The sequence below is a fragment of the Rhinoderma darwinii genome, chromosome 12, assembly GCF_050947455.1.
Source record: "Rhinoderma darwinii isolate aRhiDar2 chromosome 12, aRhiDar2.hap1, whole genome shotgun sequence".
Lineage (NCBI taxonomy): Eukaryota > Metazoa > Chordata > Amphibia > Anura > Rhinodermatidae > Rhinoderma > Rhinoderma darwinii.
This window is the reverse complement of record NC_134698.1, coordinates 62,647,584-62,659,881: the sequence shown is the minus strand read 5'-3', so window position 1 is coordinate 62,659,881 and position 12,298 is coordinate 62,647,584. Positions and strand designations below refer to the sequence as shown.

The 12,298-nt window shown below is 42.6% G+C and overlaps 1 protein-coding gene across 3 annotated transcripts in view; it reads right to left on the bottom strand.

Moving 5' to 3' along the window:
• LOC142665315 (uncharacterized) overlaps positions 1-12,298 on the bottom strand; it is a 38,789-nt gene extending 26,491 nt beyond the window's left edge. Inside the window, exons 1-2 of one of the 3 annotated variants that reach the window (XM_075844990.1) lie at positions 11,724-12,298; positions 9,045-9,247 (exon numbers count right to left, since the gene is read on the bottom strand). In XM_075844990.1, the coding sequence (XP_075701105.1) occupies positions 9,045-9,247; positions 11,724-12,258 (738 nt within the window). In that variant the 5' untranslated portion in view covers positions 12,259-12,298. The remainder of the gene's footprint in view (positions 1-9,044; positions 9,248-11,723) is intronic. The other 2 variants (XM_075844992.1, XM_075844991.1) reach the window with 2 other exon arrangements.

Below are 12,298 nucleotides of genomic sequence, written 5' to 3'. Positions count from 1 at the left end.
GTATCGCCGTGATCGTATCGCCCCGCAGAATAAAGTTAATATATCATTTATAGCGCACGGTGAACGCTGTAAAAAAAAAAGTATACAAAAACAATAGTAGAATTGCTGTTTATTAGTCACCACGCCAACTAAAAATGGAATAAAAACTGATCAAAAAGCCGCATGCACCCCATGAAAACTACAATGGATTCCTCAAGGGGTCTAGTTTCCAAATTGGGGTCACTTTTGGGGGGTTTCCAATGTTTTGGCACCACAAGACCTCTTCAAACCGGACATGGTGCCTAATAAAAAAGAGGGCTCAAAATCCGCTAGGTGCTCCTTTGCTTCGGAGGCCGGTGCTTCAGTCCATTACCGCCCAAGGGCCACATGTGGGATATTTCTCTAAACTGCAGAATCTGGGCAATACGTATTGAGTTGCATTTCACTGATAAATCCTTTTGTGTTATAAAAAAAATGGTATAAAAAGAGTAAATTTCACCTCTACTTTCCTCTAAATTTCTGTGAAACACCTAAAGGGTTCATAAACTTTCTAAATGCTGTTGTGAATACTTTGAGGGGTCTAGTTTCTAAAATGGGGTGTTTGATAGGGGTTTCTAATATATGGGCCCCTCAAAGCAACTTCAGAAATGAACTGGAACCTAAAAAAATAAATAAATGAGGCAATACTTCGCTTCTTACATTATACTGATAATGAGCCGTGCCCACTCCGAGATGACCCCAGTTTTGACCGTTTGTATAAACGGAGACCCCTATTAGACCGTTCCAGTGCCCGGTTTTCCCAAGCATACACCCCCGAGAAGTGTTTTTCTATTGATGAGTCCCTGGTACATTTTAAAGGGAGGGTTCAATTCCGCCAGTACCTGCCAGGTAAGAGGGCAAGGTATGGCGTGAAGATGTATAAGCTGTGCGAGAGTGCATCAGGGTATACATACAGGTTTAGGATATATGAAGGAAAGGCCACCCCCAAACCAGACTGCATCCTGGACTACAATAGGTACATGGGAGGGATGGACTTGTCAAATCAAGTCCTGAAGCCCTACAGTGCCATGCGGTGTAGTATAAGAAGCTGGCCGGGCACATCATACAGATGGCTTTGTACAATGCGTATGTGCTACGTCGATGTGCAGGCCAGAGGGGAACTTTCCTAGAATTTCAAGATCTAATCTTTAGGGACCAGGAAGGGGGGGCGCATCGTACCAGGGCAACACTTTCCAGGAGAAGGTCCCCAAACCGGTGGAAAGGGAAAGAGTCAAAAGAGGTGCAGAGTCTGCTATAAGAGGGGGATAAGGAAGAACACAATATACCAATGTGACACGTGTCCCGAAAAACCAGGGCTCTGTATAAAAGATTGTTTTAAAATGTATCATACATCCCTTGATTTTCAATTTACCCTGATGCACTCCGCACAGCTTACCCCCCTCATCTTTCCCTTCTGAGCCCTGCCGTATGCCCAGGCAGCTGATAACAGCCACATGTAGGGTATTGTCGTACCCAGGAGAACCCACATTACAATTTAAGGGGTGTATATCTCCGGTGGCGCATGCTGGGCACACTATATTGGACACTGAAATGGCATATACATATATAAAATTGCAAATCTCACACTGCACCATCTGCTGCGCATTATCTTTTACACAGTACCTGTGGGGTCAAAATGCTCACTACACCTCTAGATGAATGTCTTAAGGGGTGTAGTTTTTAAAATGGGGTCACTTCTCGGGGGTTTCAACTGTACTGGTACCTCAGGGGCTTCTGCACACATGACTTAGCACCAGAAAAGCTCCAGTAGGCCAAATGGTGGTCCTTTCCTTCTGAGCCCTCCCATGGGCCCAAAGGGCAGTTTATCACCACAAATGGGGTATTGCCGCACTAAGGACAAATTGGGCAACAAAATGGGGTATGTTGTTCCTTGTGAAAATAAGAAATTTTGATCAAAAATGACATCTTATTGGAAAAAATATCATTTTTTTCATTTCACAGCCCAATTCAAATAGGTGCTGTGAAAAAACTGTGCGGTCAAAATGATAACAAAAACCATAAATGAATTCCTTGAGGGGTGTAGTTTCCAAAATGGGGTCACTTCTGGTGGGTTTCCATTGCTTTGATACCTCTGGGGCTCTGCAAATGCAACATGGCACCCGAAAACCAATCCAGCAAAATCTGGACTCCAACAAACACATAGCGCTCCTTTCCGTCTGAGCCCTCCCATGGGCCCAAACGGCAGTTTATCACCACAAATGGGGTATTGCCGCACTAAGGACAAATTGGGCAACAAAATGGGGTATGTTGTTCCTTGTGAAAATAAGAAATTTTGATCAAAAATGACATCTTATTGGAAAAAATATAATTTTTTTCATTTCACAGCCCAATTCAAATAGGTGCTGTGAAAAACCTGTGCGGTCAAAATGATAACAAAAACCATAAATGAATTCCTTGAGGGGTGTAGTTTCCAAAATGGGGTCACTTCTGGTGGGTTTCCATTGCTTTGATACCTCTGGGGCTCTGCAAATGCGACATGGCACCCGAAAACCAATCCAGCAAAATCTGGACTCCAACAAACACATAGCGCTCCTTTCCTTCTGAGCCCTCCCATGGGCCCAAACGGCAGTTTATCACCACAAATGGGGTATTGCCGCACTAAGGACAAATTGGGCAACAAAATGGGGTATGTTGTTCCCTGTGAAAATAAGAAAATTTGATCAAAAATGACATTTTATTGGAAAAAATATCATTTTTTTCATTTCCCAGCCCAATTCAAATAGGTGCTGTGAAAAAACTGTGCGGTCAAAATAACAAAAACCATAAATGAATTCCTTGAGGGGTGTAATTTCCAAAATGGGGTCACTTCTGGTGGGTTTCCATTGTTTTGATACCTCAACGCCTCTTCAAACCTGGCATGCTGCCTAAAATATATTATAATAAAAAAGAGGCCTCAAAATGCACTAGGTGCTTCTTTGCTTCTAGGGCTTGTGTTTTAGTCCACGAGCGCAGTAGGGCCACATGTGGGACATTTCTAAAAACTGCAGAATCTGGACAATACATATTTAGTAGTGTTTCTCTGGTAAAACCTTCTCTGTTACTAAAAAAAAATTGAATAAAATTGAAATTCAGCAGAAAAAATGAAATTTGCAAATTTAATTTCCACTTTGCTTTAATTCCTGTGAAATGCCTGAAGGGTTAAAAAACTTTCTATATGCTGTTTTGAATACTTTGAGGGGTCTAGTTTTTAAAATGGGGTGTTTTATGGGGGTTTCTAATACATAGGCCCCTCAAATCCACTTCAGAACTGAACTGGCACCTTCAAAAAAAGGCTTTTGAAATTTTCTTAAGAATATGAGAAATTGCTGTTTATGTTCTAAGCCTTGTAACGTCCAAGAAAAATAAAAGAATGTTCAAAAAACGATGCCAATCTAAAGTAGACATATGGGAAATGTGAACTAGTAACTATTTTGGGTGGTATAACCATCTGTTTTTCAAGCAGATGCATTTAAATTCTGAAAAATGCTATTTTTTGTAAATTTTCTCTAAATTTTGCAATTTTTCACAAATAAAGACTGAATATATCGACCAAATTTTACCACGAACATGAAGCCCAAAGTGTCACGAGAAAACAATCTCAGAATCGCTTGGATAGGTTTAAGCATTCCGACGTTATTACCACATAAAGTGAAATATGTCAGATTTGAAAAATGGGCTCTGAGCCTTAAGGCCCAAACTAGGCTGCGTCCTTAAGGGGTTAAGAATAGGTGCAGAGTCAACAGGAGGGATGAATAAATATTTTTTCTCCATTCATGCCTTATTTAAACCCTTCGGAAAGTGAAAAGAGAGAGACCACTGGAACTTGGCTCCTATTTGCGCCATGGAACAGATCAAGGTTATGTTCCCACTGCAGATTTTTCGCAATGGATTAAGATATGGAAAGCCCGCACATAATTCGTGTGGAATTTTTTATTATTGTTGAATTACATCGAAATATTCCATACCATTCGTGTGGAAATTTAGCTGCGGTGCAACTTTAGATTCCACATCATGTCAATTTAGAAATGCTGAGTCTTTTCCCCCTTAAACGTGTATATAGCATAAAATTTGTCATCAAAAATCGCAAGCTGTAATTTGTTGCAGTTTCTACAGCAATTTTGCAGTTAAAACCGCAGCTGCATATAAACCGCCGCGGAAAATCCACAATGATTTCTATTAACTGCGAATCTATGCGATTCCGCTACGGATTTTCCTTTGCGGAAAATCTGCAGAGTATCCGGCCTCTGAGAACATACCTTTAAAAAGGTCCCTACATCCCAACGTTCTTCTGCTAATAGGTGGATTCATCAGGCGAGTCTGCTGGAACCGGTTTTAAAAAAAGAAGCTGTAGAGACCGTCTTTTGTAGCTGCGCCCTCTTGTATGGCGCTCCCAAGACAAATAATGATCATCAAATCTCGGATCACTAATGTCTGTGGCCATTTTCACCTATTGTATTAAAAACAAAATACAAAAAAAAAATAAAAAAAATCCTATGAACTGTCTCAGTGAATATCAAACTGTCTGCTTAGAATTATTTCCTGCACACTGGATAAAAAACAAACAAAAAACGAAACCATTATGTGAATGGTCATATAAGCCAAATACGTAATATTTTTTTTATTGAAAAAATTTGAGCACATCAAATTTTTTACTCTATATCCACCAGTACATAAAAAAATATGGGACAAGTCTCATGACAAGTGGGACGCTGCTGTAGTGATGGTACCAACGCCTAGAAAATTCACAGGATCTATCTCAGTCAAGGACATAAAAAAGCCAACTCATTTGTGTGTAGGGAAAAGGAGGTTATTTTTACTGCAAAAATATTAGGATTCTTCAAACATTTCATGACGCTAAGGACTTGTGCACACTACCGTATCATGTACAACCTCCAATACACTTTTTTAGGGGACCTGCTAGACCTCAGTTTTTATATGGCGGCATTTCGTATTAATCTGACCGTAACGACTCTCCTATTAAAGAGTTTGTGATGAAAAAATGTCTCGTGTGCACTGCCACAGAGACGGAATATAAACCATGTTTGCTCTGAAAATCTGTTTACTTCGATATTTACATTCATGTAACTGTGACACGAAGTCCTGTAAAGTGCCCATTGAGGGGACATTTTTTACAAAGGCTGAAAATATTTGTTTAAGTACTTAAAGGAGTTTTCTAGTTAGGTCTCAGACATTAAAGGGGTTTTCCAGTCATAAGAAATTGATAGCCCATCCTCAGGATCACGATACCTGATCGAAGGGGGTCCGACTCTCTACAGCCCTGCCAATCAGCTGTTGTGAAGACACTAGTGGTCTCCGAATATGTTTAAACCCACAGATGCAGCGGTGTCACGTTGGGTACGTGGACCCACTGGGCTGTATCGCCTTTACGGTATGGCAGCTGGCCAACAGGACACAGTCTATAGTTCGTATAGTGTACCTGTAGTAGCTCAGACAGTAGCAAGACAGGCTCTGCTGGGACTAGGCAGCAGGCAGGCTCCAGGCGTGGTGTAGCAAAACAGGCGTGGAACACAGCACAGCGCGACTTCAGCTCAACACAGTACTTGACCAGCATAGCACGGGATACAGGTTACAGGTAGTAGGAACGGGAAACACTAGGAAACCATTTTATTAGGCATACTAGGATAACGACAACAACGCTCAGGCATTGCAGGGAGGGGCACAGCCCTTCTTATAGCCCAGGGTGCTCTGGGAGCAACTAGATCAATCTCCCACCTGTGTGCGCTTTGGCTCCTTAAAGGTAATGTGTTGCCAGAAAAACATGTTTGTTTTTTTTAAATTAAACATTTAGTGTGTGGGTGATTAAACATTGTTCAAATTTTTTTTATTTTTTTCACGAGTCAGGAAATATTATAAATTAATTCTAATTTAGAATATTTCCCATTTCTGGTCACTAGATGGAGCTATTCCCAAAATTGCAGCATTGCAAAATTGGGTAAAAAGCCCTCGCTCTAGTGAGCTCTCAGCATCCCCCCCCCTCCTTTATCCTGGCTAGTGCCGGGATAAACGAGGGGTTTGAACGGTGTAACCTCCTACACTGTGTGTCGCCATTTTTTGAGCTAACACACAGTGTAGTAGGTTTACATACAGTAGTAAACACACACAAACACGAACATACATTGAAATCTCTTACCTGCTCCTGACGCCGCGGCTCCCTCTGGCCCGTCCGCTCCGTCTGCTGCCGCTGGTCCAAGTGCACAAGTCCGGAAGCCGCGACCGGAAGTAGTAATATTACTGTCCGGCCACGACTTCCGGTCCACAGGAAAATGGCGCCGGACGGCGCCAATTTCAAATTGGACTGTGTGGGAGCGGCGCATGCGCAGTTCCCACACAGACGCCGTACACACAAGTGAATGGGACGGGAGCCGTTCGCAGTCACTATGGGACTGTGGCTGCCGTATTCCATGTCTGTATGTGTCGTTAATCGACACATACAGAAATGGAACAAAAAATGGCAGCCCCCATAGGGAAGAAAAAGTGTAAAAATAAGAAAAAGTAAAACACAAACACACAAATAAATATAAACGTTTTTAATAAAGCACTAACATCTTTAACATATAAAAAAATAATTTGTGATGACACTGTTCCTTTAAGTCTGGACTGAGCTCGCGAGCGCACCCTGGTGGTCACTATGGAACAGGACGGCTGCATGTGAAGACATCTCTGGAGAGAAGGGCGTCGACTGGATGGAAAGAGTTTGTGGTCTGCGACCACGGACGTTACAGTAGGTCAATAGCGACCGCTGCATCTGAGTGGTTTTAGAGGGAGGGGGCTCCCTCTATCACCCGACCAGCATCCCGCGATGCGAACGCGGGGTGCCGTTGGTTTCTATGGCAGCCTGGGGACTTAACAAAGGCCCCCAAGGTCTGCCTTTAGTAAACGCCTGTGAGGCCACACCGGAGGCATGGCCTAACAGATGCCTGTCAGTTTTACACTGACAGGCAATAATACACTGCAATACATAAGTATTACAGTGTATTATAAAAGCAATCAAAAGATCGCATGGTGAAGTCCCCTAGTGGGACTAAAAAAAAAAAAAGAAAGGAAAAAAAAATTAAAAAATACACTTTTCCCCCCCTTTCGAAATACTTTATTATAAAAATTTTTAAAAAAAAAAGGTTACACGTATTTGGTATTGCCGTGTCCGTAACAACCCCAACTTTAAAACTGTTGCATTATTTAACCCGCATGGTGAACGCTGTAAGAAATAAAATAAAAAAACCATGCCAGAATTGCTGTTTTCGGCTTGTCCTGCCTTCAAAAAAAATTGCTAAAAAGTGATCAAAAAGTCGCATGTACTCCAAAATGGTACCAATAAAAACTACATACAGCTACGTCAGCAGAAAAATAAGTTATGGCTCTTAAAACATGGCGACACAAAAACAAATAATTTAGAAAAAAAAAAAAGGGTCTTTACTATGTAAAAGTAGTAAAACATAAAAAAACCGAGATAAAATCGTAACGACCCGCTGAATAAAGTTAATGTTATTTATACCACACGCTAAACAGCGTCAATTTAAGACACACAGAAAAAAAAAGTGGCGAAATTTCTGTTTTTTTCCCCTATTACCCCACCAAAAAAATTAATAAAACGTTAACTCAAATTATAAGTAGCCCGAAATGATGCTATTAAAAAAATACAACTTGTCCCACAAAGTCCTTATACAGCTATGTTGACGGAAAAAAAAAAAAAAATTATAGCTCTTTGAATGCAACGATGGAAAAACAAAAAATTGCTTGGTCATTTAGGTTTAAAATATAAGGGGTTAAAGAACTCTCCATTGTTTTGTTTTACTATTTTCCTTTCCACTGTCACCCCTGCCTGTTTTTCCTAAAACATGCAGGGATGACAAAGCAGAGGGGAACAGTGGCAAAAAAAGCTAACCTAAATGGGTCAAACGGACAACATTTTTTTATTGTACTTATGATCACAGTGTAAGATAAAAGTTTAGGGTTTGAATCCGGGATCTTGAAATATTGGCACAGTGCTACCTCACAGAGGAACGTCACATTCAGGGTAAAGCCAGACATCTTGGCTCAGTTTTCATATCATTTTAAATGCGCATGAAAAAAGTCTTGAATTTTCTGCCAGGAGTCTTCCTGAGCTTGACAGTGAGTTTTAAGCTCTCCTCCTCCGAAAATAGGCACCCCAAGAACTCTATCCACAGAAACTGGGCAGAAAGGACTGCATGGCGGGTCAATCCGATGCCCGGCTCCGGGGTAAGAGAGCAGTTTATATTGATTATTCCCACTTTCTTGCAAGCGAGACACCGCAGCCTTTGCATAGACAGAACTTTTCCAATTCAGATCATCTTCTCCTACAATAAACATAAATGCACCTTGGGCTTTCTCTACCGGGATGAGGCACTGACTGTTCGCTGGATCCAGTGGATCATCAAGTGCTTCAGAGACATCAAAAACGGCTGTTTCAGAGATCTGGACCCGGCTCATGTCGTATGTCAAGGCTGGGATGGTGAAATCTTTGTAGCGCAGAGGGGCAGCTGTATTGGCACAGCAACCAGATATACTAACTGCTGCAACCACCTGGGGTAGATAAGTGATCATGGACAGAGCCAGATCTGCACCTTTACCAGTACCGATCACACCGACTCCAGGACCTTCAATCTTTAAAAAGAAGAACAATAGAGGTAAAAAGAAAAACCTTCAACACTATATATTACTGATATGCCAGACATAAAATATAGCCCCTATACTGTACTTTTAATTTAAAGTCTATTAGTCATATCCTTTAGAGCTCTCCCAAGAGGGGATGTCAACCAGCAGGGCTGCTATGATGCATGGATACATAACCCCGGGGTCAAATTTTCGCATACTGAGGTAGACTTGCCATTTGAGGTCCAGGAAACCTTGGTGACAACCTGTTGGAACTGCAATGATGGCCATTCGGGTTGTCACTCAGCGTTCCAGGAACAGATAGAACACAAAAAGTATTTTTCTGAAGTGGAGAACTCATTATAAACCGAAAACAGATCTCCACCGGGTCTTACTTTTGGATGTCGGGATAGAAATGTTGCCGCTTCCTCAAAATACTCCAGATGGAATTCAGTCATTGCAGGTGGAAGGTCTTCAAAGGCAAAGTATGGCAGAGTCAGAGAAGCAAAGCCACGGCTGGCTAGCAGGCTGGAACGATACTCCACCAGGCCACCATCATCCCCAAACATGTCAATCACGCCAGGAAAGGAGCCCTCCCCTGGCAATGCAATAATAAATAAGAAAAAAATGCCAACGTGTGCCAGGTAATGTAATGAGAACAACATTAGCAAAACAACCTCAAGCGTGCTAAGGACGCTTTGCTGTAAACCGAGCTCCTTCTTTACTGCCTACTAGATTAAAATATTCATCTTACTCACAGCCAATCAAATAAATGATATAATTTTTGTTGCGTCTTTGTACCCACATTTTGACTAGAGGCAGAACTTGGCATATTCGGGTCTATTCACATGTGGAAGATTTGTTAGATCTGAATGGCGATTGCAGACTAGGGATGCACGATGCATCGAAACTTCGATACTGTTTCGATACTCTGCATCCCCAAACGGTTCGATACCGCTATTTCCTGTATTTCGATACTTAGCTGCGCAGCCGCACAAATAAGTATAGTAACACATGAATGTATGAGAGCGGGGCTGCGGCTGTGTGATACAGCCATTGCCCGCTCCTGAGTCCTGACAAGTTCGCGGGGTCAGGATGATGCGATGCGGCCGGCGCTGCACTAATGAGCGGCGGCGCTGAAGACAGAACATGGCGGGCGCACTGCAAATCACCCCCATGTTCTATCTTCAGTGCCTGCGCCGCCGCTCATTAGTGCAGCGCTGGCCGCATCTCCTCATGCTGACCGCGCGCGCACTTCCTGTCAGGAACGGGGCAATGGCTGTATTACAAAGCCGCAGCTTCGCTCTATAACGGCAGACATCAGAGAAACCTCTCATCTCCGCCGTTATTCCCCTGAATGCTGCCATCAAAGCTGACTGCAGCATTCAAGAGGAAATGAGAAGGGGGGATGCCCCTGGATCGCGTCACAGGGAATTCCTGTAACGCGATCGAGGGTCATACCATGTATGGGCAGACAGCCCAGGGTCCATTGACAGACCTCATGGCTGTCTGACCATATTTCCTGTTGTTAGGGCATACTTAGGTCTGTCCTAACAACTGCCTGTGTACTATCAGTACACAGGCTAATGTACTGGGATATAGATATATGCCAGTACATTAAAGTTTAAAAATAAAAGTAAAAACAAAGTAATGTTAAATTTAAAAAAAATACACATACACCTTTTTTTTACAATAAACATTAAAATAAGTCTCAATATATAAAATATTCACACATTCAGTAATAACCGGCACAACAATTTTTTTGCATCATTTATGATGTGTACGTTGTAAAAAAATGAAACACGGCTTTCTTTCACTTATTAATGTGAGGCGCGAGGTGCGATTAATTTAACCTCCATGTGCCTCACATTAATAGTAATTAACCCCATCATATACCTTACACATTAACCCATTATGACTGAGAAACATGATGGGGTTAATTACCATTAATGTGCGGCACATTCAAAATTCATCACACGTCGCGCCTCACATCAGAAAATGGAAGAACTTTTTTTTTTTTATTATTATTGCTGGCAAAGTATAGAAATTGGTATCGAAATCGCAATACTAAACGAAGTATCGGTATCGAAGTCCAAATTCTGGTATCGTGACATCCCTATTGCAGACATCCATGCACATGCTGCAGAAACAACCCCTTATAGATTTATGAATTGCAGAAATTTTTGCAACGATCTGCCCCGTGTGAATATACAGCAATGCTCTATGTGATCCTATACACCTGGTCACTTACGCTGGCAATACTCTATGAAGTCAATATCTACACTTAGAGCTGCGGTAATGAGGGCCGGTCACCTCTACGGACATTCCTGTTTCAGCAAATAATTGTTTTCCCTATAAAATAATTCCGCCGGAGCATCTTTTCTTGAATCTCTAGGTTGTGATGTTCAAAATTATTTAATAAATTGACAGCTGGGCGTTACCAGTTGGGGGTGTGTCCTTACACAGACTGACACTGTCCAATCAGGGCTGAGAGAGACTGTAGGGACACTCCCCTTTGACAAGGGGAACGGTAACACCCAGATAAATGAAAAAAATTCTAGGAGGAATACCAGAGGAACGGTACGCCGAAGAAAATATGTTGCAGAATTGTTATTTCCTGGGGAATAAAAGTATGTAATAAAATAGACATGTCAGGAGAGGCGACAGGTCCTCCTTAAAGTGTCCCCAAGTGTAGATATTGGCTTTTTAGAGTATTTTCAGCGTAAGTGACAAGGTTTATAGGTTCATATAGAGGATTGCTGCTGTGTATGGTAAGATTTGTTGTAGCAGAGGGGCTGTCGCAATGGGTTGACGGACTTCCAAACAGGCACTAATCTTCTGCAGAAAATCCGGCTTCCCCTGTCCTCTATGGACTAAATTGTTATAGTTTGTAGAGGGAGTAAGTCCAGAAAACCTGACAACACGTATGTGACAAAATACAGATTATACTGAGTGCAATGTAAACAAACGGTGCGAATAATAATCATCAAGCCCCCCCCCCCAATACATCAGATACTCATTGTTGACAGTATGATCTTTCCGTCCTTTACTCGCGGCTGCAGTGCGATTATTACCTGGGGGTAAAAACAAGCTGCCTCTAACCGCCCCCTGTCTCAGTCTGATCCTCCGCACTCCAGGGGCAGCAAACAGTCTCTCAAATTTAGTTTTAGCCACGACGGCTCCTGGTAAAGCCTTAGGGCCACTGTGCCCTTCATGCACCAGCACCTCCACCACCATAGACTTGTACACACTGCTTCTCTCCAGCCTTTGGTAAGGCTTCTCCATGACAGAGGGAGACAAACTCCATAGCAGTCCCATGGGCAGCATCCCCGTGTAGTCACCCCCCAGAGAGGCATCCCTGTGCAGATCTACAGTGCCAGAGCGATCAGACTCAAAGTGGGCACAGGAGTCAAAGAGGCAACCCTGCTCATCCACTACTACGGCCCTAAATGTCACCGGAACGTTAGGACTAAGCCCCTGTACCCGGACGTGCAGCTTCTCATCCGCAAGCCCAGACTGAGGGGAGACAGACAAACATACTGGCCTGTGCAACGTATGTACATCCGGGGACCTCCACACCCCAGCCCAGCGCCTTACTACACGGAACATCACTCTATAGATACAGCCCCGAGTCAGCTGACCGCATCTC